Genomic DNA, 24,960 nt, shown 5'->3' on the forward strand with positions numbered 1-24,960 from the left:
TAGTTCAGAACCTCTGAAGTAGTATATGTATGTGAGAGTTTGTGGTCACCATTGAATGCAAAGTTTTGTCCCACAAGTTCCATTACTTCTGAGGAGCAAGAGATCTGTTCTCTTTCTGATAGGCTGTATCCGGTAAGTAGGTTATGATACAGATGCAAAAACAAAGCTCCAGAATTGATAATAGGATAAGGAGCTGGAAGACAGGTTTTCAGCTGAGTTTCTAGCAAGTTCCTTTCTTTTGTTTTTCCATTATAAACACGGTTATTACAAGATATTAGGTAAGTTCTCTGTGCTGTGCAGGAGGTCCTTGTTGTTCATCTATTTTGTTAATAGTAGTTTGTGTCTAAGGCTTCCCAGGTGGCACAGTGGTAAAGAATCCTCCTGCCACCACAAGAGATGTGGGTTTGGTCCCTGGATCATAAAGAGCCCCTGGAGGAGGAAATGGCAACCCACTCCAGTATTCTTGCCTGGAAAATTCTGTGGACAGAGGAGTGTGTTAAAGAGTGGGATGCAACTGAGCAACTCACACTCACGCACGCGCGCACACACACACACACAGTTTGTATCTGCTAATCCCAAACTCAAGATTATCCCTCTCCACTTTTCCCCCTTTGTTGACCATATCTGCTAAGCCTACACTCACAATTATCCCTCTCCGCCTTTCCCCCTTTGTTAGCCATAAGTTTGTGTTCTATGTCTGTGAGTCTCTTTTTGTTTTATAAATAAGTTCACTTCTATTGTTCATCCCCATATATGATATCATATGATAATTGTCTTTGTCTGATTTACTTTACTTAGTATGATTATGTCTGGGTCCATCCATGTTGCTGCAAATGGCATTATTTTATTCTTACTTATGGCTGAGTAATTTTCCATTGTAAACGTACACAACGTCTTCTTGACCCATTCATCTGTTGATGGACACTCGGGTTGCTTCCATGTCTTGGCTATAGTAAATAGTGCTGCTATGAACATTGGGGTGTATATATCTTTTCAAAGTAGTTTTCTTCAGATATATGCCCAGGAGTGGGATCACTGAATCATATGGTAGGTCTATTTTTAGTTTTTCAAGGAACCTCCATGGTGGCTACACCAGTTTACATTCCCACCAACAGTACAGGAGGGTTCCCTTTTCTCCACACCCTCTCCAGCATTTATCATTTGTAGACTTTTGGTTTGTTTTTGGTTTTCTATTTGTCATACCTTTTGGCTTGCGGGATTTTAGTTCCCTGACCAGGGACTGAACTCAAGGCCCTGGTAGTGAAACCGCTCAGTCCTAACCATTGGATTTCCAGGGAATTCCCTTGTAGACTTTTTGATGATGGCCGTTCTGACTGGTGTGAAGTGATACCCTCATTATAGTTTTGATTTCCATTTCCCTAATAATTAGTGATGTTGAGCATCTTATTCATGTGCCTCTTGGCCACCTATGTGTCTTTGGAGCAATATCTATGAAAGTCTTCTGCTCATTTTTTGATTGGGTTGGGTTTTTTGTTCTTATTAAGCTATGTGAGCTGTTAATATGTTTTAGAAATTAAGCCCTTGTCAGTTGCATCAGTTGCAAATATTTTCTTCCATTCTACAGGTTATCTTTTTGTTTTGTTTATGGTTTCCTTGGCAAGTTCTGTTAGGGGTACTGGATTGACTCACTGCTCATCTCCAAGAGATTCGAAATGGTTAACAATTCGCCCAGGTTAAACCACCGATTAATAACTGACATTTTAGTTGTTTTCCTTTGGGGTTATGTAATTTTAAGTAAAGATCACAGCTCTCCTCTTTCAGATCAAAGAGAGACCTGATCACATTACTTGTGTTTATAAATGCTAATATACCTCAGGGAAGGAAAAATACATTCATGTTTCGTTTTGTGGACCCATAGTAAAACACTCCAAGTTCATTCTTCTCCCTGCTTCCTTCTTGCCACCATAGGCTTGGATAAAATTGAGTTCCTCCAGAGCCATGAGAACCAGGAGATCTACCAGAAGGCCTTCGACCTCATTGAGCACTACTTTGGCGTAGAAGATGATGATAGCAGCCTGGCTCCCCAAGTGGATGAGACGCAACAGCAGTTCATCTTCCAGCAGCCTGAGGCCCCCATGGAGGGCTTCCAGCTATAATGTCTGCCTCCAGGGAGGGGAGGGGATGGGAAGCACCACCAACCAGCGGAAAAGCAGCCCTCTGGTGGGCGGGAAACCAGCCCCCCCACCGTCAGCCACCACACACCTCTGCTGCCCTGGAAACTGTGCTCTTGACCTGCTCCGACCCCTTCCCTGGAGGGAGCACCCTCTGGACAGAACCATCTGAGGCTCACGTTTGGGTTTTGTGACAAGAAGGGGACGTGTTGGGTTTTTCTTCCTTACACTATATTTTGGCTGCACATATGTCTTTAACCCAGGAGCCCAGGGGTAGACAAAGGAGGACTGAGGTAACCAATTTTGCACCTTTTTATTTTTATTTTTTTCTTCTTTAGTGGTGACTTCCTTCCCTATTATCTTCCTTCATCCTTCCCAGTCCTCTGCCCTGATCTGTGTAACTCTTATCTTGGGTACTTGAGCAGATGGAATATTCCAGAGGTGGGGGGGTGGGAAGGGAGGGGAGAAATCCAAAACAAAGTGTTCTTGCTCTGACAGAATATTAATCTTGTATGCTTGGATTGAGTTATTTAATTTTTTCTTTTGCACATTTTTTCTTGTATTAAGATTGCTCTTTCCCAGAGCCATGAGTTCCTGGTATTAGGAAACCCGGCTGCCAGCATTGTCTGGGACTAGAGACTGAGGGGGAGGTCACCATGAGACAAAAGGCCCCTCCCTCCCTCTGACCCCTTGCCCAGACCTCTTTAGTTTGGGAGATCCCCTTCACTCTCCTGGGGCATGTACACCAGTGGGAGTGAGCGAGGAGGAGCACAGGCCTTCAGACAGGGCTTCCCATGTGTCGCTACTGATCCCATGTTTCCTACCCACCTTCCAGTGGTGCGACCTGACTTCATTTGTTTACTTGAAAATTCCCCTCAGAGTTGAAATGAACCTCTGAGGTAGCTGTATTTTCTCCTAAGCACGCGACAGAGGGCTGTGGTCCTTGCTTTCCCCTGAGGAGAAAGTCCTTGCTCCGGTGACCCGTAAGCTGCAGAGGAGGTTGGAGTGAGAGTGTCATGTATTGGGATGGCCAGGGGGTCCTTGCCTTTGGCCTTTCTTCTCCTTCTTCTTCCTCTTCCATAGATGGATCATGTATATTTTACTTCCAAAGGAGAGAATGTCAAAAAGTTCTGTATTTTTTTATATGCTATATATTAGGTAGGTCAATCTTAATTGGTCTCAAGAGGAAGAACTGTCTCTAACTTCTGTAAGTAGGATACCGTGAGGAAGACCAAAAAGAGATATGGAAGCTCTTTTGCTCAGGAAGCCTGACCTTGATCCGTCTCTCTGCTTGGGTTCCGGGCCACCACCTGGACAAACCCTTAGCTCTGGAGCCTTTATATCGCAGGTCAACCTGGTCTGATTGTCCCAGTAGCTAAAGGGAGCAAGGGCTCCAGGGCCTGGTGAAGTCTACCACTCTAGTCCTTACTGCTGAACATCCTGCTCGCATCAGGAAACCAAGACAGCAGTCTGCCTCCTCAGATTCAGTCTCAAATGCCCTTGTCCACGTAAGTTATCACAGGTGGCTGCCTTTCTTACTACAGAAATACAGCAGCCTCAGGACTTTTTTGAGAGTGACTGATATCTTCCTGGATTGGGAACCCTGTACATGGTTTGGATATTGCCCTTCCTGTGACACTTAGAATCCCAATGCCTTGCCTTTTCCCTTTGAGTAGAGCTACTGCAGTGCCTCACTGGCTTGCCTGTGTGTGTCAATGGATTATATAGTAATGAAGTAAAGCCCAGCTGATGGGGTGAGTGGAGGAAGTTGTTGGCTAAGTGTAGGCCAGTGGTGGAGCTGAAGGCACACACTGCCCTGTCACTGTTTCTCCACAGAGATCAGTTAGAGATGCCCTGGTCCAAGCTGTATTTTTCCCTTCCCCAGAAACAGTGCCATTCTTGCTCCCATTCCTGCATATCCCACCTCTGGCTCAGGTGAAATCCGTGTCACTCTGCTTACAGATAAAAGGTTCAGGTCCTTTTGCCCACTGGTTTTGAATCTGTCCTCTTTTTCAAGTATTGAGATCCAACTCCAGAGGCATTTTCTGAGAAAAATGGTTGTTGATTAGTGGTTATCATTGAAAAGTGATACCAGTGCCATACCACCTGAGTGAGTCAGATGCTACTTTCAGTTTGGGCATGATAATTACCAAGCCCCACTCTCCCTGGTAGGCAAGGGGCAGGACCCTTTTCACTTGGCCTGCTGACTCCATTACTCCTACAGTTCAAAAGAAAGTCACCCCCCACCCCTTGACCTTGTCCAACAGCCAGAGCATTTGAGTAAGAACTACTTCTTGTATCTCTAGCAATAGTTAAGTCCCTGACATTGGGGCCAAATTCTTACACGTCTGTGTGAGACGTACACATCCTGCCTTCCCCAACTGTTCCTACTTTTGCTTCAGATCTTGGCCATGTACTAAATAGAAGACTCTTCTGATTATCAGTTACTGCTTGAAGGCTGCTTTCTCCAAGGACTCCAAAGGCTGAAGTGTCTCCCAGGGCATAGGAGGACATATTTCTCATCAGATAAACATGGCCTCTAGAAGCTTTCCTTTGTTTAGTGTCTTCCTCAGACTATGTTTTCCCGTTATATTCCTCTGACCTCCCCTTTCAGTTAACAGGTGAAGTTCTTGCAGCCCCCAGAGACGGTAACATCATCTTTTGTGTCCCCCTCTCCTTTGTTCATCTTGGGAAGCAAAATATTGTTTCTTTATAGCCCAGGCTTGACAGCTGCTCTTCGTGGACAGCCCCCATCTGGACTGCAGACCCTGGCCCAGGTGAAGGCAGAGCTTTCTGACAGATTTCTGAATGGATGTTACAGCCTGCTGTAGGGAATAGCCTGAGAAGATGTGTATTTGAAAGGTTAATGTTTTGGCACACGGTTATTTGCATTTTAAGATCTCTGGTGGGTTGGTGATGTTCAGGTGTGGATTAAGGGGACAAGGAACCGTTTTAGCTAAAGTGTTCAAGTACTGTTTTGAACAGCTATTCGTTTTTGCCAGCCCTTCTGGACATCCCACACCCACCCATGTTCACTAGTATTAACAGGACCTCTGGTCTTAGAAGACTGAGCTATCCCCAGTGGCTGGCTGGCCTTGGTATTGGCTGCAACCTTGTTAGAACTACACAGGTTCCATCCTCACCTGGCCAGCCTGGTTACTTCAGGCAGTGAGTACAAAGGACCCTTCCACGGAACAGATGTAGAAGACTTCAGCTTTCAGGGACCCTTTGTGTTCCCCTTTACCTAGAACCCCTAGATCTACTCCCATTCTCTTTTCCCTTGGAAGACTTTCCAACAGCCCTGTTTTTTAAAGCTGAACTACACAGATTATAGCTGCTACCATGCTTAGGGAAGAGCAAAAGGCTCTCAGGCACTGACTTTCCATTTCCCTCAAGCCAGACCAGTTTAATCTGAAAACTCTAGCAGAATAAACTGGACGTCCATTTTCTCATGTCTGCCTGCCTTCCCCCTACACTCTATAATAGACTTATCTGTTTCTAGCAAAATAGAAGGGAAGGAGATGAATGCCTATCAGTACTTCCTCCTGCCACACACCCGCTTCTTTGAAGGCCTCTCAGCTCATTTGTTCAGGCCACGTCTCTCCTCCCCAAGACTCACTCAGTTTGGTGTCCTTCATCTTGAATATTCCTCAGTAGATACATCATTTGGGCTTTGGTTCTGGATTCTCAGTTGAAGGCAGGGAGCCAGATTCTGCAGGTCTCTGCAGGCACTACAGGGACCCACAGGGTGCTGGCTGGGGGCCTCCTTGGCAGGCTGGGGAGGGGTGCAAGGCTCAGGGCACGAACCATAGGAAAGGCTCACAACCATAGGAAAGGCTAGCAACATCTTCCAGGTAGGACTATCCTAGAAACAAGTACATGTGAGACTTGAGAAACTGCTCAGAGTAGGTTTCTTCCACAGCTGTTTTAGGATTGCACATTTTAGACCAATCTTGTCCAGTATTTTTTCTGTCTTAACTTTTGTATTTTTTTGTTAAGCCAGCAAGCTGAGAATTGGGCCCTGCAGGGATCGATGTGGTAGGCAATAGCTGTTCTTTGGCCAAGGCCTTCATAAAGGATTCAGTCATCCCTTGACTGTTCCCTAGCCCCACCCCCAGATGAAGACCATGGTAAGGGAAGAATTTTGAGGTCAGTACAAACCAAGTAAGTCTGTAAATGAAAGCTGTTAGTTTTCCTCTGAGAGGGCATTTTGCATCAGGCCTGGGCTATGTTCAGAAGCAAACCTGGCTATGAGTGAGAAGCAGCACCATTAGATTTTGGACCTAGAACACCCCAGGAAGAAGGTTTGTGTAGTGTGTTTGGGCCCACCTTACTACTTCTGGGCCAGCCTGACTGCTGCTTGTGCACATTAGCACATACCTGAACCCCTCTGCTAAACTCAAGCCCTGCATCCCTACCGAGGTCAGATGTTCAGCCTCTGGGTTTGGGAAGAGAAAAGTGCCATGGTGAGAATCCTCAAGCCCTGGAGTTGGGTATTGGCTCTTTCAGCCAGTTTTTGTGGGAACTGCTTTTGGTTGGACCACTAAGGAAGCAAATAAGGTGTGAGGTCCCAGTTACCCAAGACAGAGCAGATGTCCCTCAAAAACATCTTGGGTTCCCAGCTACAGACCCTTGGAAGGTGAATCAAACCTGTTTCCTCACTGGTTTATCTCTCCAAATTTATTTTGCTTTTAAGAACTATAAACTCTAGCTATTGTTTTCCATGTTCTCAGGGCCCCTGGGTAAACAGACAAAGCTTGATGATTTCAGAGCAGATATAGGCCAAGAAACCATGGCATTGAGTGTGCTGAGTCCAGACAAATGATATTTATATACACATCCAAATTTGAAGAGAAAATGTATTTCTTTAGGTTTCAAACACTGTAATAGATATAAAGCAAAAATAAAAACCTGTTGCAAAGTTCTAAACCGTGTTCTTTGGAGTGATCCTAGACTGGATTTCTTGGAAGTCAATGAAGTGAAGATGTTTCAATTTGTGGCCTAACAAGTGGAATTAAGAATTGTAACAGCCTGCTTCTGCTACAAAGTATTTTTGAAATCAGCTTTATTGAAATATAACTGACATACAGTAAATGGCACATATTTAAAATGAACAATTTGTTAAGTGTTGATAAATCTACATCCATGAAACCATCACCACAATCAAGATAGTGAACATACCTACCACCACATGCCCCTTGGGAATCTCTCCTTTCTGTCTAAAGTTCAGCAACCACTGATGTGAGTTCTGTCTCATGATGGTTTAGTTTGCATTTTCTAGAGTTTCTATAAGATTTTCACATCATTTCATCACTACTTCACAGCCCACTGAGCCCAAAGTAGTTCACAAACTACTCACTTTGGTTTACATCAATTCCTAATGTAGTAATTAGACTAGCAGCCAAAAAGTTGATACAACTCAAAAGGAGGGTTTTGGTTGGCTTGAGTACATTTTACCTTTTAATTCATTGCCAACATTAAAAGATGCAGCTGTATTTAAAAATACCTGGCACTTCCCTAGTGGTCCACTGGTAAAGAATCTGCCTTCCAATGCAGATTTGATCCCTGGTCCAGGAACTAAGATCCCACATGCTGTAGGGCAACTAAGCCAGCAGGCCACAAATAGAGAGTCCATGTGCCCAATTACTGAGACTGTGCTCTAGAGCCCGTGCTTGGCAACAAGTGAAGCCAGTGCATGCTGCAACTAGAAAGAAAAAAGCCTCCCCACCCTCAAATATCTAGCACTCCTGGGCCTGAGTTTCTGCTTGAAGACAATCTGCAAGAGTTCTATTACTGTTCACCACCATTACCATTGGGCTCCCTGGCAGATATTAATGTTGTTCCCATCTTCTCTTATAGCAAAGGAAAAAGTAACTTTTTAACCCATTTTTCTATCAAATTTTCTTATTCCTTGCCTGTGTTTTACTCATTACCTAGCAGGGCTTCCCTGATAGCTCAGATGGTAAAGAATCCACCTGCAATGCAGGAGACCCTGGTTCAATTCCTGGGTTGGGAAGATCCCCTGGAGAAGGGATAGGATACCCGCTCCAGTTTTCTTGGGCTTCCCTTGTGGCTCAGCTGGTAGAGAATCGGCCCGCAATGCGGGGAGAGACCTGAGTTCGATCCCTGGGTTGGGAAGATTAACCTGGAGAAGGGAAAGGCTACCCTATCACTCCAGTATTCTGGCCTGGAGAATCCCATGGACTATACAGTCCATAGGGTCACAAAGAGTCGGATACAACTGAGCGACTTTCATAGCTGGCCCTTGGAGGCCACTGTTGACCCTTCTCGGAACATCACTCCTCTCACCCCATGCATACCTTGTTCTATTGTTTTTTATCTCTGCCTAGAACACCCTATTCTTATGGAAATCCATCAAAGCCTGATTCATGTTACCTCGAGATTTCCCACATGCTTTTCTGGAAATAATGAAGGCCTTGGTTTTGAGAGACCTGAATTCCAAACCTTTTTGAGCTTGAGTTCTGCCTTTTACCATTATATCAATACTGCCTCTCAATGTTACTTGGCAGACACTGCCTAAGGGGTGGGGAAGAGCATTGCCCTGAAGTCTCTCACTAAGGAAAAATATTTTACCATCTTAAGAGCTCTAATATACACAGAGTTCCAAAGAATAGAAAGGAGAGATGAGAAAGCCTTCCTCAGTGATGAATGCAAAGAAATAGAGAAAACAATAGAATGGGAAAGACTAGAGATCTCTTCAAGAAAATTAGGGATACCAAGGGAACATTTCATGCAAAGATGGTCACAATAAAAGACAGAAACGGTATGGACTTAACAGAAGCAGAAGACAAATGTGGCAAGAATACACAGAAGAACTATACAAAAAAGATCTTAACAACCCAGATAACCTTGATGGTATGATCACTCACCTAGAACCAGATATCCTGGTATGCGAAGTCAAGTGGCCTTAGGAAGCACCACTATGAACAAAGCTAGTGGAGGTGATAGAACTCCAGTTGAGCTATTTCAAATCCTAAAAGAAGATACTGTGAAAGTGCTACACTCAATATGCCAGCAAATTTGGAAAACTCAGCAGTGGCCACAGGACTGGAAAAGGTCAGTTTTCATTCCAATTCCAAAGAAAGGCAATGCCAAAGAATGTTCAAACTACCGCACAATTGCACACATCTCACGCTAGCAAAGTAATGCTCAAACTTCTCCAAGTTAGGTTTCAACAGTTCATGAACCAAGAACTTCCAGATGTGTAAGTTGGATTTAGAAAAGGCAGAGGAACCAGAGATCAAATTGCCAATATCCACTGGATCATAGAAAAAGCAAGAGTTCCAGAGAAACATCTCCTTTATTGACTACACCAAAGCCTTGACTGTGTGGATCACAACAAACTGTGGAAAATTCTGAAAGAGAATGGGAATACCAGACCACCTTACCTGCCTCCTGAGAAATCTGTATGCAGGTCAAAAAGCAAGTTGGAACTGGACATAGAACAATGGACTGGTTCCAAATTGGGAAAGGAGTACATCAAGGCTGTGTATTGTCACCCTGCTTATTTAACTTATATCCAGAGTACATCATGCAAAATGCCGGGCTGGATGAAGCACGAGCTGGAATCAAGATTGCCGGGAGAAATATCAGTAACCTCAGATATGCAGATGACAGCACCCTTATGGCAGAAAGCGAAGAACTAAAGAGCCTCTTGATGAAAGTGAAAGAGGAGAGTGAAAAAGTTGGTTTAAAACTCAACATCCAAACACGAAGATCATGGCATCCAGTCCCATCACTTCATGGCAAATAGATGGGGAACAATGGAAACAGTGGTAGACTTTATTTTGGGGGGCTCCAAAATCACTGCAGATGGTGACTGCAGCTATGAAATTAAAAAACACTTGCTCCTTGGAAGAAAATCTATGACCAACCTAGACAGCATATTAAAAAGCAAAGATAGTACTTTACTGACAAAGGTCCATCTAGTCAAAGCTATGTTTTTTCCAGTAGTCATGTATGGATGTGAGAGTTGGACCATAAACAAAGCTGAGCGCTGAAGAATTGATGCTTTTGAACTGTCGTTGACAGTTCAAGACTCTTGAGTCTTCTACAACTGCAAGGAGATCAAACCAGTCAATCCTGAAGGAAATCAGTCCTGAATATTCATTGGAAGGACTGATGCTGAAGCTGAAACTCCAATACTTCGGCCACCTGATGCTAAGAACTGACTCATTGGAAAAGACCCTGATGCTGGTAAAGACTGAAGGCGGGAGGAGAAGGGGATGACAGCGGATGAGATGGTTGGATGGCATCACCGACTCAATGGACATGAGTTTGAGCAAGCTCCAGGAGTTGGTGATGGACAAGGAAGCCTGGCGTGCTACAGCCCATGGGGTCACAGAGTCTGACACAACTGAGCAACTGAACTGAAGAACTCTAAAACAATGCCCAGTTTGCAAAATAATTAAAAATATTCTCTGCCGTCTCAGCCCCCAGACTGATGCTAGGTTTTAGGACTAGAGCTTTTAGCCAACAGTTCTTGCAATGTTCAGTGACTTGTAAGCTAATAATCTCAACACCTCCCCGCTAATGCTAGAACAAAACTCTGTCCAGACCTAGAGAGCTAAAACAAACTGCAGAGAACTGAAAAGACTTTGAAGTGGCCTTTGAGTTAGGTGGGCCTCAAAAGATTTTGTTTTGCCAAGAAGGGAATTTTGGAAGGTAGAACAGCACCTACAAAAACCTGGGGAGTCCTGGAAATAGTAAAAGTATAGATGGAACAAAAAAGGCTGAGGGCATAGGTAGTACTGGCTGGAAACAGAAGCCATACCAGTTAGGCATTTAATACAGGCACACAGATTGTTAACTTTATTCCACTATCTAATAGACAAATGGATCAAGTATTGCAGTCGGTCTCACATTTGTCTTGTGGTCTCACAAGGAGAAAAGCTTGGCTTTTTTTCCTCTTTAGCCCCAGTGCAATTGGAACTTTGTAGACGGTGCGCCATGCAGAGAAAACACTCAGGAATATGCTGAGGCCAAATTTCCCCTTGCAGGGCCTCCTCAGTACTTTCCAAAGAGCCACTAGAGCTGGTAATGAAGATGGAAAAATGTTACCTTCCAGGTTACCTTGATTCATCCTCAAGGAAAGCCTACCATGGGTGGTTATTCTGAGTAAGAGGCGGGTAGTCCAGTGTTAGGATGGGTGCCAAACTTCCTGGCTTTGAATCTGCTCTCATCAGTCATTAACGATGTGACCTTGGACAAGATACCTAACTTGTGTCTTACAGTCCACAGCTGTAAATTGGGAATAACAAAAGGTACAGTATTTAAGATACCGGGGAAACTAGCGTGTTAAAAAAAACCAAACTATTAAAAAATTCTATTTGAATATGGAAATTGAAGCCCTGGGAGGGAAAAGAATGCCCAGTCACACAGCAAATTAGTGATGAAGTTGGGACTGAAATACTGGTCTGATAGCCAGCCCGGTATTCCCCTACTCCTCAGAGTTCCTAGACAGTCACAGATGTTCACATGGACAGAGGAGCCTGGCAGGTTACAACAGTCTATGGGGTCGCAAGAGTCGGACACAACTGAGCGACTAAGCACAGACACACAGACACACACACACACACACAGATGTTCACAGCAGGAAGGACGGGGTAGTGGAGGCATGCAGAAAAAAGTAGCCTGGCGAAAGGCTCTAGGAGCTGAATCATAGCTTCTGCGTGATAGAAACGAGGTTGAAGAGTATTTGTGCAGAATGACTGACTCCTTTCAGACCTCCTGGGTCTGCGGCTTCGAGGACTAAAGCCCTATTGCATCTTGGGAGGCAGGGGTTAGCCCCGATGCATGGAGGGACGCGTAGTCCTTCCCCTCCCCCGCCTTTCCAACTCACCCTCCTCGGAGGCCGCCTTCGCTTCATCTTTCCCAGCAAGCCCCGCGCTAGCGCCGGCTATTGATTGGCTGCGGCGCGAGCAGGAGGCTCTGCCGGCAGCAGTTATCCAGGGTTTCCGGTCCGAGGCCAGAGCGGGCGAAGCCGTCGGGGTGTCGGCGGTGGGGGTGCGTACGGCGGCAGCTAGGGGGAACACCGCGAGCAGAGGGTCTGTGGTCTCAGATGGTTTTGGCCGGTGCGGGGAATCGCGCGGGTTCAATGTGAATGCTTGGGCCTGGGGGCGGTGGGGGGTGGCGGGGAGGCAGGGCTGTGGCCTGTGCGCATGCGCGGGGCGGCGCGCGCGCGCGCGGCTGTTGGGCGAGCGGGGCGTGGGTGGCTGCGCGCGCGCGCGACGGGAGTGCGCCCACGTGGGGTCTGGGGGGCGGAGAGGAACCGGGAATCCTGCGTCCCGCCACGTCAGTCCCGGTCCTTGAGACTGTACCGCGCGCGGCCTGTGGTGAGGGGCCAGTGTTGTGCCGAGAAGTGGCTTTTGGAAAAAGGAGGCCTGGCTGGGCACACTGGACTGACCAGAGACTGGGAGAAGCGCTGACTCCCTCCGGTGAAGGCCTGCCAGTTTGTTTCCAGCTTTGCGCGCCCCCCGATATTGGGATTTCTGATCCAGGCTGAGGAGGACTTTTCAAGTCTGGAAAATAGCAATGTGTTTGTTTCTATAGGATCTGTTTCTAACCTGACATTTCATACTACAATGAAGAACCAAGACAAAAAGAATGGGCCTGCCAAGCAATCAGGCAACACTTCCAACCCCAAAAGCACTCCGGGGCAACCGGAAGCAGGACCTGAGGGAGCCCAGGGGCGGCCCAGCCAGTCAGCTCCTGCGGCAGAAGCTGAAGGTTCCACCAGCCAGGCTGCAGGGAAGGCAGAGGGTGTGTGCCAGCTCTGCTTTTCCAACACGCGCAGGGGGAGGAGTTTGTGGCGCGCCGGTCTAGCTTCTGGAATTAGAGGCCCAGGCCACTGTTTACCCAGCAGAGAGGAGGCCAGCGCTGAGTCTGCGCAGCCCCCACCAGGCGCTGGGGAGTGGATAGAGCCTACCATTCAAAGCCCACGGGCAGACCTCTGACAGGATTAAGTCAGGTTGAGGTTGGCAGTCAGATGAGACTCCCAACCAGCAAATCCAGGTTAGAAACACCTCATTCACCAGTGGGTAACTGATGTTTATACTTAAGGCATTTCTGGTGCTTTTTTTTTTTTCCCTCTCCCAGAGAAGGAAGGATTTATTACTTGACGAAAGTAAAGAGAAAACTTGATTTCCCAAAACACTGTCTCCTCTGGAACTCTTATTTTTTTTTAAGACAGCACCCGGTGGCTTGCAGGATCTTAGTTCCCATCAGGGATGGACCCTCCCCCCGCCCCATGAAGCCCAGAGCCCTAACCACTGGACTGCCAGGGAATTCCCTGGGACTTTTTTAATATCAGGCAATATTGGCAGGGTGGAGAAGGGAATGGACTAGACTTAGAGTTTAGATGTAGAGGTCCTGCTACATGATGCCACCCCTGTGTGTTGGATGGTCTGCTTACTTGATTTCTTTTTTTTTCCTCCAATTATTTTTATTAGTTGGGGGCTAATTACTTTACAGTATTATAGTGGTTTTTGCCATACATTGACATGAATCAGCCATGGACTTGCATGTGTTCCCCATCCTGAACCCCCCTCCCATCTACTTGATTTCTTTTATGCTCAAAACAAGCGTGGTTGGGCAGTAGTGAGAAATAGTTATGTTGGTTTATAAGGAAGTAAACTGAGGCTTAGAGAATTTAGGCAACATTTAACCCAAACCAGTATGTTTGGGCCTGAAAAATCCCAACCAGCGGCCTAACCGTCTCATTTCCCTCTCTGCCCTTCATCCTCTCCTGTAGGAGCACAAGCCAAGAGTGCTCAGTCTGGCGCCCTCCAGGATGTCTCTGAGGAGCTGAGCCGCCAGCTGGAAGACATCCTCAGTACATACTGCATGGACAGCAGTCAGGGGGGCCCAGGCGAGGATGTGGCACAGGGTGAGCCTGCTGAACCCGAAGATGCAGAGAAGTCCCGGACCTATGCCTCGAGGAATGGGGAGCCTGAGCCAGAGACTCCAGTAGTCAATGGTGAGAAGGAAATCTCCAAGGGGGAGCCGGGCCCGGACGAGATCCGGACCAGTGATGAGGTCGTAGACCGAGACCACCGAAGGCCACAGGAGAAGAAGAAAGCCAAGGGTCTGGGTGAGCAGAGAGCAGCTACTTGTGAGGGGAGGGAGTTTGGACCTGACATTCCTGAGCTAGCCTGCTCTGCAAGGATTCAGAAGAAACCTGACTTCCAGAGCTGCCAAACCACATAGTCTAATCAAAGCCAGGACAGTGGGGCCATCACGTAGAGGTGTACGGTTGTTCACTGCATTAGGGGAACAAGCGGAAACTAAAGTCCAGTATACTCCTTGAGAAGATGGAAAGCAGGAGTCATCAGTAGGCATCCTGTGCTGTCACCATTTTTAACTTGCTTCGTGACCTTAGGCAAGACGTTTCTCCTCTCTGTTCCTTAGTTTTCACTTCTCTACACAATAAGAGAACTGGACTAGACCAGGGTTGAAAACTCAAATAAGTTAAGCTTAGCCAGAGGGCCCCAAGAGACCAAGAGAACGCCTCCTTTATCCAAAGGCTTGACTGCCACCTGGTCCCAGTGAGTTGATAGTATGTTAGAACTGCAGCTGGCTGCTTTTTTTAGCCAGAAACATAGAGTTATGTGAAATCTCTAGATTTGTGACAGTTGGCAACTAATAGGATAGGAGCCAAACAAAACTCATCTGTGGGTTGGATTTGGCCTGTGTACCAACGATCTGCCTTTGCTGCGTTGGTCTCTCAGAGCCTCCAGGGGTTGACACTTCAGGAACGTGGCAGGGTGCTGAGCGCGGTGCCCCCTCTGACTCAGGCACAGCCAGTAGAGGAATCACTTGGGTGGGGATGGAGAGTGAGTGGGTTAAAGAAGCAAAGGTGGTATTATACCCACATCTTATGGGATCACTACTCCCCCACCCCCTCCCTGTTATCCTAATTTAAAGAAGCGTTTGGGTTGTTTTTTTTTTTAATCTTATGATCAGATATTGAAAGGTATATTTATTTATTGGCAGGGGTATAGTCATTTTAAAGTGCACTGTTGGCTGCCTCTGTTGACTGGAGTGCAGTGTTTTTGAGGAGACCTATTCCTTTTGTGTCCTTCCTTTTTCAGAAGGGCTTTCTTTGCATTAAAAGTGAAAGTCGCTCAGTTGTGTCTGACTCTTCACAACTCTCCAGGCCAGAATACTGGAGTGGGTAGCCTTTTCCTTCTCCCGGGGGTCTTCCCAACCCAGGGATCAAACCCAGGTCTCCTGCATTGCAGGCGGATTCTTTACCGCTGAACCACCAAGGAAGCCCTTCTTTGCATTGAAACAGCACTGAATTCACAGGTGGGATACCTTTTTTTCACCTGTAGGTAGAGCGGGCAGTTTTCTTTCTCCCACTCCTGGTGCTCACCTCTGAGATTTCATAGAGACTCATTCTTCTTTTTTTTTTTAAGATCTTTGTGTAAGTGGTGTATTGATTCATTAATTGTTTTGGCTGCACTGTGTGGCTTGCGGGATCTTAGTTCCCTGACCAGGGATTGAATCTGCGCCCTTGGCAGTAAACACGTGGAATCCTGGACTGTCAGGGAACTTCCTCAGTCCTTCACTGAATAAGTGTTTGTTGGGTGTGTCCTCTGTGATGGGCACTCAGGACGGTACTGGGGCTATGCTGGTGGGCAGAACTGAGTGGGTCCCAGCGCTCCTGAAGCACACAGAAGAGCGGGCAATGAGCCAGGTCAGCGAACGGAAACGTAAAGTCTGATAGGCGAGAATAGCGGGCCCAGACCCGCAGGGGCCTCCAGAGAAGGGGATACATGGCTTTGCTTCCTCTGCTCTGCAGGAAAGGAGATCACGTTACTGATGCAGACGCTGAACACGCTGAGCACCCCTGAGGAGAAGCTCGCGGCTCTGTGCAAGAAGTATGCTGAGCTGGTCAGTGCTCCCCCTTTTTACACCCTCCCTGCCCTGGGAGGTTGGCACATTTTTAATTACCCCCAAGTTGCATTATATTTCTTCCTATGGTGCTGAATAGGCTCATGGGAGGGGAGCTGAGCTGAGATGGGAAAGGACCGGGTCTAAGAAGGAGGTGAAGGTCTGTGAGGAGGAAGCAGAAGGATTATCTGTCAATAATGAAAAGGCCAACATGATACTCAGAATCATATTGAGAAGTGAAATGGGGAATCAGAGTCTGTTGCTGTATATAGGGAAGAAGGTAGCAGGTGGGCTGGTCTGTGGATATAGGTTTCCTGAGAGTTGGGCGAATGTCGTGGTTGAAGAGTCTTACGAGCTTTGAATCTGGAGTCACAACTTGGAGAGAAACTGGCATCTGCTGGCTGTGAGCCTCTGCTGGTTGGTCCTCAGCGTCCATTTCTGTATCCTTGATGTGGGGCCTTTGGGGTTATTGGGGTCAGTGTGTGAAGCACCATCATGGTGTCTAGCCTGAGCTGTGATGACTGGAGTTGGGTCAACTCTGGAGACTCTTGAGTCCCCACGGGGCTCTTCCTCTGTCCCTGTCTCCAGCTGGAAGAGCACCGGAACTCCCAGAAGCAGATGAAGCTCTTGCAGAAGAAGCAGAGCCAGCTGGTGCAGGAGAAGGACCACCTGCGCGGCGAGCACAGCAAGGCTGTCCTGGCCCGCAGCAAGCTCGAGAGCCTCTGCCGCGAGCTGCAGCGCCATAACCGCTCCCTCAAGGTGGGCCATCCGCGCTTCCTGACCTCACTCGTCTTCAGTAGCTTTCCCCCTGAAAGTAACAAGGGCTTTGGGATAGAGATTTCCTCAGTGACACTGTGCCTTAGAGCTGCTTAACCACTTACTGTGCACTTGTATTAGGTGAGGTAGAGGTTAGATGCTGAGGGAACCCGGACGAGGGGCTTCACAGGTTTCTCCATTCCATAGAGTCCAGGGGAGCAGCCCTTCTCCCGGAGGGCCGTCAGTCAGGCCTTTGTCCTTGCTGCTGTGCTTCACCTAGGTTGCGGTCAGTCTGAGTAAGGCTTGGTCAGTACTGTGACCTCCAGATCGTTAAATATACCCTTTGTGGTTCTTTAAAACTTTGCATCAGTAAGTATATTTTGCAACTTTTTTTGCTCAGTTTTATTGTTTGTTCTAAAATGTTATAAATTTAATATTGATGTGATAGAGAGTAAAAGGTGACAGAAGTCTAACAAAGGTAATTATTGCCCACCATCCTCAACCCCAGCCCCAGTAGAAACTAATGGGAAACAGACATACTTATATGTGAGTTTAAGCATAGCCTTCTAAGTTTCCTGAGTGTAAAATGTAACATAGTTTTGTTTTATTTTGTTTTTTAATGAAATTATTATACATGTATTGTTTCATAGCCTATTCCATTTTCTCAATGCCTCATCTTTCCCTATGACTTATATAAGCTTGTCTCATTCTTTTTAACAGTGGCATTATATGGATGGACTGCATTTACTCAATACCCTAGTTAGTGTGTTTTGTGTTGTTTCCAATTTTTCACTGTTACAGATACAGAGCTACAGTGAAAATTCTTTTTATATATCTCTGGCTAATTATATAGGATTTATCCATAGGCTGAATCTCAGAAGTGAAATGTCTAGGTCAAAGAGTATCAAATTTTAATTTTAATAGATTTTGCCTTCCCACCAATAGTGTCCAAGTGCCTAATTCTGCACAACCCTACCAACCCTGGGTATTACTGAATTTTAACTACTTGGTCAGGGTGAGGGGGTCATAGATAAAAGCACATTTAACTGAGACTAATAGATCTTCCAAACTTATTCTGAGGCCAGGAACAGTAGGCTTCAGGAAATCTAGATTTCTTTAGAAAGGTACTTACCTGTATACTTACATTTTTCAGGGAGTCTGTGGCTCGATGTCACCTATTTACAGAGGGGTCCATTAGAAGCTCCCATTGCTTGACATCTCTTTAGAGCCTGGCTGCTCCTCACTGGGAGAGCAGGGAGGGCTACCAGGAAAGAGCATCCCTGGACTGGGGGGAGAGCCCTGTGAGGCTGGGAGCGGTGGATGATGGAGCTGGGGTGACTTCTCTGCCCAGGAAGAAGGTGTGCAACGGGCCCGGGAGGAGGAGGAGAAACGCAAGGAAGTGACCTCGCACTTCCAGGTGACGCTGAATGACATCCAGCTGCAGATGGAACAGCACAATGAGCGCAATTCCAAGCTACGCCAGGAGAACGTGGAGCTGGCTGAAAGGCTCAAGAAGCTGATTGAGCAGTATGAGCTGCGGGAGGAGGTGAGGGGCCGCCAGCGGACTGAGGAGTCTGGGTGGGTGCCAGCACCAGGCAGCACTTTCCAGGCTTCATCCCTTCACCCATTCCCCCTTCTTACCTCAGGAGGGGTCTAGATAAGGAACTGAGGTGGTGAGAGGAATCTTGCTTGTGACCACACAACTGGATCCACAGTGCCCTGTCCTAAACTGTAGGGCCAGGTGTCTTTTGGAATAAAACTGTCCATGTTCTAGACTGGAGTTATATTCATGGATCATGTATTTTGTCGCACCCCAGCAGGGATTTGTGGCAGCACCCCAGATCAGACACGTTAATGCTTATGTAGTTAAACTTGTGAGTATTCTCACCTAGGTTTATAATTAGCCCTACAGTAATATGGGTCAAATTTTTCTGCCCACTTAAGACAATTTCAGTTTTCAGAGTTTTAGAATTTGGCATCACAGGGTGGAAGCTGGAACTGTGTTCAGTGATTGACTCTAGGGGCTGTGCCCTCCAGTTACTTGCTGTTTTGCTGCCCCTGCCACCCGAAAGGGCAGGACGTCACTCCCTTGATGGGTGTTGACTGCTGTCCCAGGCACTTGAGTCCCTCTCTTTGGGTCCCTGCACACTGTCAGTTGGCCCTTCCGGGCCGAGTGAAGGGCCCTCTTCTTCTTCCCTCTCCTTTCCCCCTGGTACTCCCACTTACTAGGGAGTTGGGCTACAAAAGTGCAGGTTCTCAGTCCAGTGGAATAATGAGGCTGAAGGTTTGAGTGTATCTGTTACTTGGCTTCCTGGGAGGTGATCTCATCCCTGTGTTCATGCCAGACTGACTTAGTGGGAAAGAAACAAGGTGAGGTTGGGAAGTAGACCTTCCAGGTACTTGGGGCCACAACCTATGGGACAGGTGGGAGTTCAGCATGTCATACTGAGGTGGGAGACTGGGCAGTGCCCTGGTCTCTGCATGTGGAGCATCCTGTAGCTATTGGGCATCCCCAAGAAAAGCTCCTAACAGATGGAAACCACACACCCACCCCCGGCAATGCTTTCCTGCAGCACATTGACAAAGTCTTCAAACACAAGGACCTGCAGCAGCAGCTGGTGGACGCCAAGCTCCAGCAGGCCCAGGAGATGCTGAAGGAGGCCGAGGAGAGGCACCAGCGGGAGAAGGATTTTGTGAGGCTCAGGCCCCAGGGGTGGGGGTTCTGGGAGGAAGGTGGGTCGGGTTCTGGCTCAGCTCACAGTGAAGTGTGCCCGGGAGAGGTTGTTGTCTGGTTAGGCCAGGGCACTGCCAGCTCAGAAACCATCTGAGAGCAGGAAGCCTTGGGGGGTCATGGTGCATATGGCTAAAACAGTCCAGATGCAGCCTCTAGGGGCTTCTGATGGAATCTGGGGTCCTGTCTTGGAAATAGCTCCTCAAAGAGGCTGTGGAGTCCCAGAGGATGTGTGAGCTGATGAAGCAGCAGGAGACCCACCTGAAACAGCAGGTAAGACTACAGTCTCCCCCTGTGCCTCCATGGTCCCCAAGCTGAGCCCCATCCCGGGGGAGGGAAATGGAACCCTCATTCTAGGCCCACCTTGACTCCTGTGTGACCTCCCAAGCCTTTGTTCTCTCGACCTGGCTGGCACGTATGTGGTGGTGACCAGGGTGGGTAGGCAAGCTAGAAGGACTTGTTCTAGGTCCAAAGTGTTGTGTTCCTTTTGAGGAGGTGGAGACAGAACAGGTGATTTCAATTATGTAAATGAACTTCATTCTGGAAGAAAAGTTTGAAAAGGAACATTACAGGAAATATATAAATCACCCCAGTCCTACTTTTTAGGCTTAACATTTTAGATTATATCCTTCCAAATATATGGTTTTTGTCTTGTTTTACGGAAAACTGGTATCTCAACAGAATTGTTGGGTCAGAGGGCTAAGGGTGGGTCTGAGCTGGTTGACCAGAAGTGCGCTCCAAAAAAGCCCAGTCTTACTTGTGGGCTTCTCTCTCACCCAGCTTGCCCTGTACACTGAGAAGTTTGAGGAGTTCCAGAACACTCTTTCCAAAAGCAGTGAGGTCTTCACCACATTCAAACAGGAGATGGAAAAGGTGACTGTGGTCCAGATTGGGGGTGACTATGGGGTGCAAGCGGCTTCATTCTGAATTGAACACTAGGCCTGCCTTCAGGAAGCCCCATCCCTGGAGTGCTTCATGTGGTGCTCTTTACAGTAATATGTGACTGATACCATGGGTGGGTAAGAGTGGGCCATATTTACCTGGATACACCCTGGGGTGGCTCAGAAAGCACTGATCTCGCCCCCTTGGGATGGTTTCCCAACTTGGAGACAAAGATGTAGAGATCGCCTGACCCCCTGACCATTTCCTTCTATGTGTCACATAACCCAGATGACTAAGAAGATCAAGAAGCTGGAAAAAGAAACCACCATGTACCGGTCCCGGTGGGAAAGCAGCAACAAGGCCCTGCTGGAGATGGCCGAGGAGGTGGGCTGAGTGCGGGGTGCAGCCGAGCTGGGGGGTGGGAAATTCTTGGCCCTTTCCTGTACTTTCTACTGAGAAGGATACAGTGAGCCCCAAGTGGAGCTGGGATTCACGCGCATGTCTGTCCAAGTCCAGACGCACCAGCTGTCTCCTCAAGGGAGGTAGTGAGCTTAGTGATAGGTGTGTAATGGAAGCAAAGAGAGCAAATGGAAGAAAGGAGGAAACAGCAGAAAAAGCAAGGGGTGCCTATGTGTGTGCAGCTGGCATGCAGAGCCGTGCAGATAATTTGATTTTGTGGCTTGAGGCGAAGGAGGAGAAAGTAATTGATGGAGAGGCTGCTGTGTGCCAGACCCTGCTGAGTGTGTGGATGCGCCAGCTCATTGAGCTCTCTCAAGATCTATGAGGTGATGTTAGTAGTCCAGGCTAACTGATAAGGCAACAGACTCAAAAGCCAAGCACTTGCTAAGGCCATCTGGTGAATACACAGAGGAATCCATCACCTCCAAGCCATGCCCCTTCTCTATACCACACCTGTCTCCAGCTGGCAGCCATGTCTCAGCATAAACCAGGACTGTTTACTCGAAAGGGGCCAGCTTTTGACTCTGGCCAGTGCCCAGCGTTGTTAAAATGTGAATGGTGAATGTTTTCTACCAAGTGGCAGTGGCGGGTGGGTGGTTGATGACATGGAACTGAAGGCCCCATTTCTCTCCCTAGAAAACACTCCGGGACAAAGAGCTGGAGGGCCTGCAGGTGAAAATCCAGCGGCTGGAGAAGCTGTGCCGAGCGCTGCAGTCAGAGCGCAACGACCTGAACAAGAGGGTGCAGGACCTGAGTGCTGGAGGCCAGGCTCCCCTCACTGACAGTGGCCCTGAGCAAAGGGCAGAGGCTGCCAATGCCTCTAAGGAACAGGGTGCCGAGGGGCCCAGGGTTCAAACTCCAAGCTCCCCGAGGGCCACAGAAGCTCCTTGCTGCCCCGGAGCACTGAGCACAGACCCTTCAGGCCAAACGGGGCCCCAGGAACCCACCTCCATCACTGCCTAGGGTGCCCATGCCAGGGGGCGCTCTGGGAAGGGAGCGAGCCACTCAGCTAGGCCCGGCCTGTGCGAGGCTCCCACCGCTGAGGCCCAGGGTGCTCTGACCTGGCTGACATCTGACTCTTTGCAGTTTTGGATTTTATGGGTCAGTTCTGCATACATACGGCATATGTGCAAGGCCTCATACATTTATATATCTGTAAGTGTAAAATGGGCTTGCATCACAGGTGGGGGTGTGTACACATCAAGTCAGTGGCTCTTCTGTGAGCTGAAGCGTCTTAAAGGGGAGCTGCCGGCACAGTAAGCTGGCAGGACAAGTGTCTCAAGCTTTTTCCCTGCCTGATGTGAGGCTCACCCCTCCCTCCCTGCCCTTCAGAGCTCGTGACAGGTGACACGCCCAGGCCACGACTGTGTTTCTCCTGTTAGCGGGACTTGGGCAGCTCCAGCTCTCCTAGCTTCCCTGGAAGCTCCTTTGCTTCCCTTGACCTGGAAAAGGAGTCTCCAGGCAGAGCGTTGACAGAGCACTTGGAGCTGGTGATCGGACTGCCTCCCTGCCTAGGACAAGGGACCTGGAGCATGTTCTGTGCAGGGTGATGTGCTGGTAGGGAGCCCCTCAGGTGCCGCTTCCCCTGCGTGCTGGTGGTGCCAGGACCAGGCCAATGATGCTTCGCAGTAGCCTTATCATTCACAGGTGCCTCTCTAGCCTGCACAAATGATGGACCAGAGATCACCCAAAGGATTCTTTCAGAAGGTTTGGGTTTGTTTCCTGTTTTTGTTTTGCACGTGACAGTGTTCGGGTTGAGGCTCTTCTGAGGAGGAAGGGGCGCTATAGCAGTGGTGCCTGAGCTCCTGGCCTCTAGCGCCCCACCCCCCTCAGCACCCTGCCTGGCACCTTTGCCACATTGGTGCTTAGGATTCCTGCTTGATGAAGTCAGATTATTTATAGTAAGAGAAAGGAAAGGGTCCCCATGACTTTGCCACAAGCTTCACTGTGGCTTCAGTCCTGGGTGGCCGCTGCTGATGCTATCACCACTGTCTCCACGCAGCAGATGCTGGGCCCCGGGTCCAACCGTCCCCTTGGCTTGATGAGTCTGCTTCATATATCCATGCCCACAGTGTGCATTCTTTTTTGAGATTTGCCCTGATTTTGTTACCCACTTAATAAGAGCTGAGATATGCCGTCCTTGACAGCCTACTTGTTCCTGTGTGAGCGCCCCCAGGTCTTGTCCAACGGCTAATGGATAAGAATGAGACTCAGCCATTGACTGAGCCCCAGAAGTCCACAGAATGGCTACAGATAGTTGTGTCTGTTTCTTCTCTACCCCAACTCCCATCCCTTACACATGCTACTCTGTACTCTGAAAGACCTACTGTTAGCAAACTTGCCAGAGCATTAGCCAGTCTTTGTACAAAACACTTCTGGGACAGCAGAATGTATGAGTCTTGCATCAGGAAGCAGGGCTACGCTGGGTTTGGGGGTGCCATAATCCCATCTCCAGCTGGGCTTCAGCTTCATTGTAGCTGCGGAAGCCATAGACCAAGATGGATTGAGTGGATGAGTTTTTGCTTCTTGTATTTCCCTGAAGTTAGTTCGTTGTCTTATAACTCCCTTCATCTTCCACAAATAGCCCGCTCTTAACAGTTCTTAAATCCCTCAGGTGATAAGGTTCATAGAGAGTGTGAAGTACTCCTGAATCATGTTAGGACTTAGACCAGAGATGGCAAATGAATGACACATCGTTTCCCCTCTTCATCCATGGGTGGTACCACTAATCTGCTTCTGAGTATTTCCTGCTACATTCCTGGTATACCCTCATTTCTCAAGATTCCCCCAGCAGCCAGTGTGAGTGTTGAGACCTATTTGCCATCCCTGGCTGAGATCCTGCTCTGCTGAGGAACAAGAGCTGCCAACAGGGTTTGCTGGGCTAAGGAAGCACGGGAAGAGGCAGAAGTTTCTGCCTGCCCCCTTCAAAGAGCAGGGAGGCCTGCAGTGGCCCACAGGACCACCTGCCCCACTTCAGCTACCTCTTAAAGCCTATAGTGTTGGCCGGGAGGGGACTGCCAGAGCCCAGTATGGTGTGGCAAGTTGCAGTCCTCAGAAGCCACGTCTAGCTGCTTGGTGAGCAAGGTGGCCCCAGCCATGCAGGGTAGAAGCTCTGCTCTCAGCTCAGCCCTCTGCAGCCATCCAGGCCAGGCTGTAGGTGGGGTCCCATTCTTCTCTCCGTTGACCAAATCTTTTCAATCACTACAGCTGCTCTGCTTGCTCTGCTTTCCAAAGTCAGCCCGGGTTCCTGGGTGCTGCCCACACCAGCCAGGGTCCTGGGCCAGATGAAGAGGTGGCCTATCCACAAATGAAGGCCAGTTCCTTCCTCAGTGGGGCAGGTCTCCTGCCCATGACCTCAGTTTTTGGACCAAGAGCTGTGTTGGTTTCTTAGATTGCTAGCTTTTCCTCCAGGGGACCACCGCAGGTGAGGCTCTGCTGACAGTAACTTGTGTTCAGGGTCTTGTCCAGCTGAGAGCTTCGTGTACACCAGATTCTGAGAGGTGGCAGCAGCACTTTTTTAAAAATTTGTTTTCTGTGAGGGTTTTGGACCATGGGCTGCGCTCAGGCACTTTCTATGAGAGAATGTTACGTCTGTAAACAATGGTTATTTCCCCGCACCCCCCCACCCTGGTGTCTGTTGGCAGGGGGTGCCCAGGCCTGCTGAGGTGGTTCTCCTGCTGCTGCTCCAGCCCTCCCACCGTGCTCAGCACAGAGGAGGTCACCCTAGGGACAGCCAGGCTCCTGCCTGGGGGAGGGGTGCTGCCTTCTGTCCCTGTAACTGCTTCCCTTATGGCCCAGCCTGGCCGTCCAGATTTGTTTGAAGCTGTGCTGACAGCTTTTTTGTCTCCTTTTGGTATTCACAACAGCCAGGGACTTGATGTATTTTAAAACCACATTAAATAAAGAGTCTGTTGCCTTACTTTTTCTCTTCCAACCTTCGTGGTCCTTTGCTACTTCTGGATCCATCCACCCATCACTGATGTGTCCAGATCTGTGACATCTCTGGTTCTGCCCTGGTATCACGCACCTTCCAGAGTGCCCTCCTGCCTTCCAACAGTCACTGCAGGCTTAGGACACTAGCAG

General features: G+C 48.3%; 2 protein-coding genes across 3 annotated transcripts in view; both read left to right on the top strand.

The window, feature by feature from the left end:
* KPNA6 (karyopherin subunit alpha 6) overlaps positions 1-7,056 on the top strand; it is a 52,511-nt gene extending 45,455 nt beyond the window's left edge. Inside the window, exon 14 of the mRNA XM_043445177.1 lies at positions 1,930-7,056. Within this exon, the coding sequence (XP_043301112.1) occupies positions 1,930-2,117 (188 nt within the window). The 3' untranslated portion in view covers positions 2,118-7,056. The remainder of the gene's footprint in view (positions 1-1,929) is intronic.
* Positions 7,057-12,031: 4,975 nt separating this feature from the next.
* TXLNA (taxilin alpha) lies at positions 12,032-24,796 on the top strand. Of its 2 annotated transcripts, none has more exons than XM_043445170.1 (11): positions 12,032-12,158; positions 12,705-12,914; positions 13,906-14,244; positions 15,958-16,049; positions 16,638-16,808; positions 18,157-18,351; positions 19,379-19,498; positions 19,735-19,809; positions 20,317-20,409; positions 20,707-20,802; positions 21,514-24,796. In XM_043445170.1, exons 2-11 carry the CDS (start codon positions 12,737-12,739, stop codon positions 21,838-21,840), a joined length of 1,686 nt encoding a protein of 561 aa, XP_043301105.1. In that variant the 5' UTR covers positions 12,032-12,158; positions 12,705-12,736; the 3' UTR covers positions 21,841-24,796. The 2 variants fall into 2 exon arrangements, with proteins under 2 accessions (XP_043301105.1, XP_043301106.1); XM_043445171.1 differs by having other exon boundaries at positions 12,083-12,199.
* Positions 24,797-24,960: the final 164 nt, after the last annotated feature.

This window comes from Cervus canadensis, chromosome 24 (genome assembly GCF_019320065.1).
Source record: "Cervus canadensis isolate Bull #8, Minnesota chromosome 24, ASM1932006v1, whole genome shotgun sequence".
In the NCBI taxonomy this organism is placed as follows: Eukaryota; Metazoa; Chordata; class Mammalia; order Artiodactyla; family Cervidae; genus Cervus; species Cervus canadensis.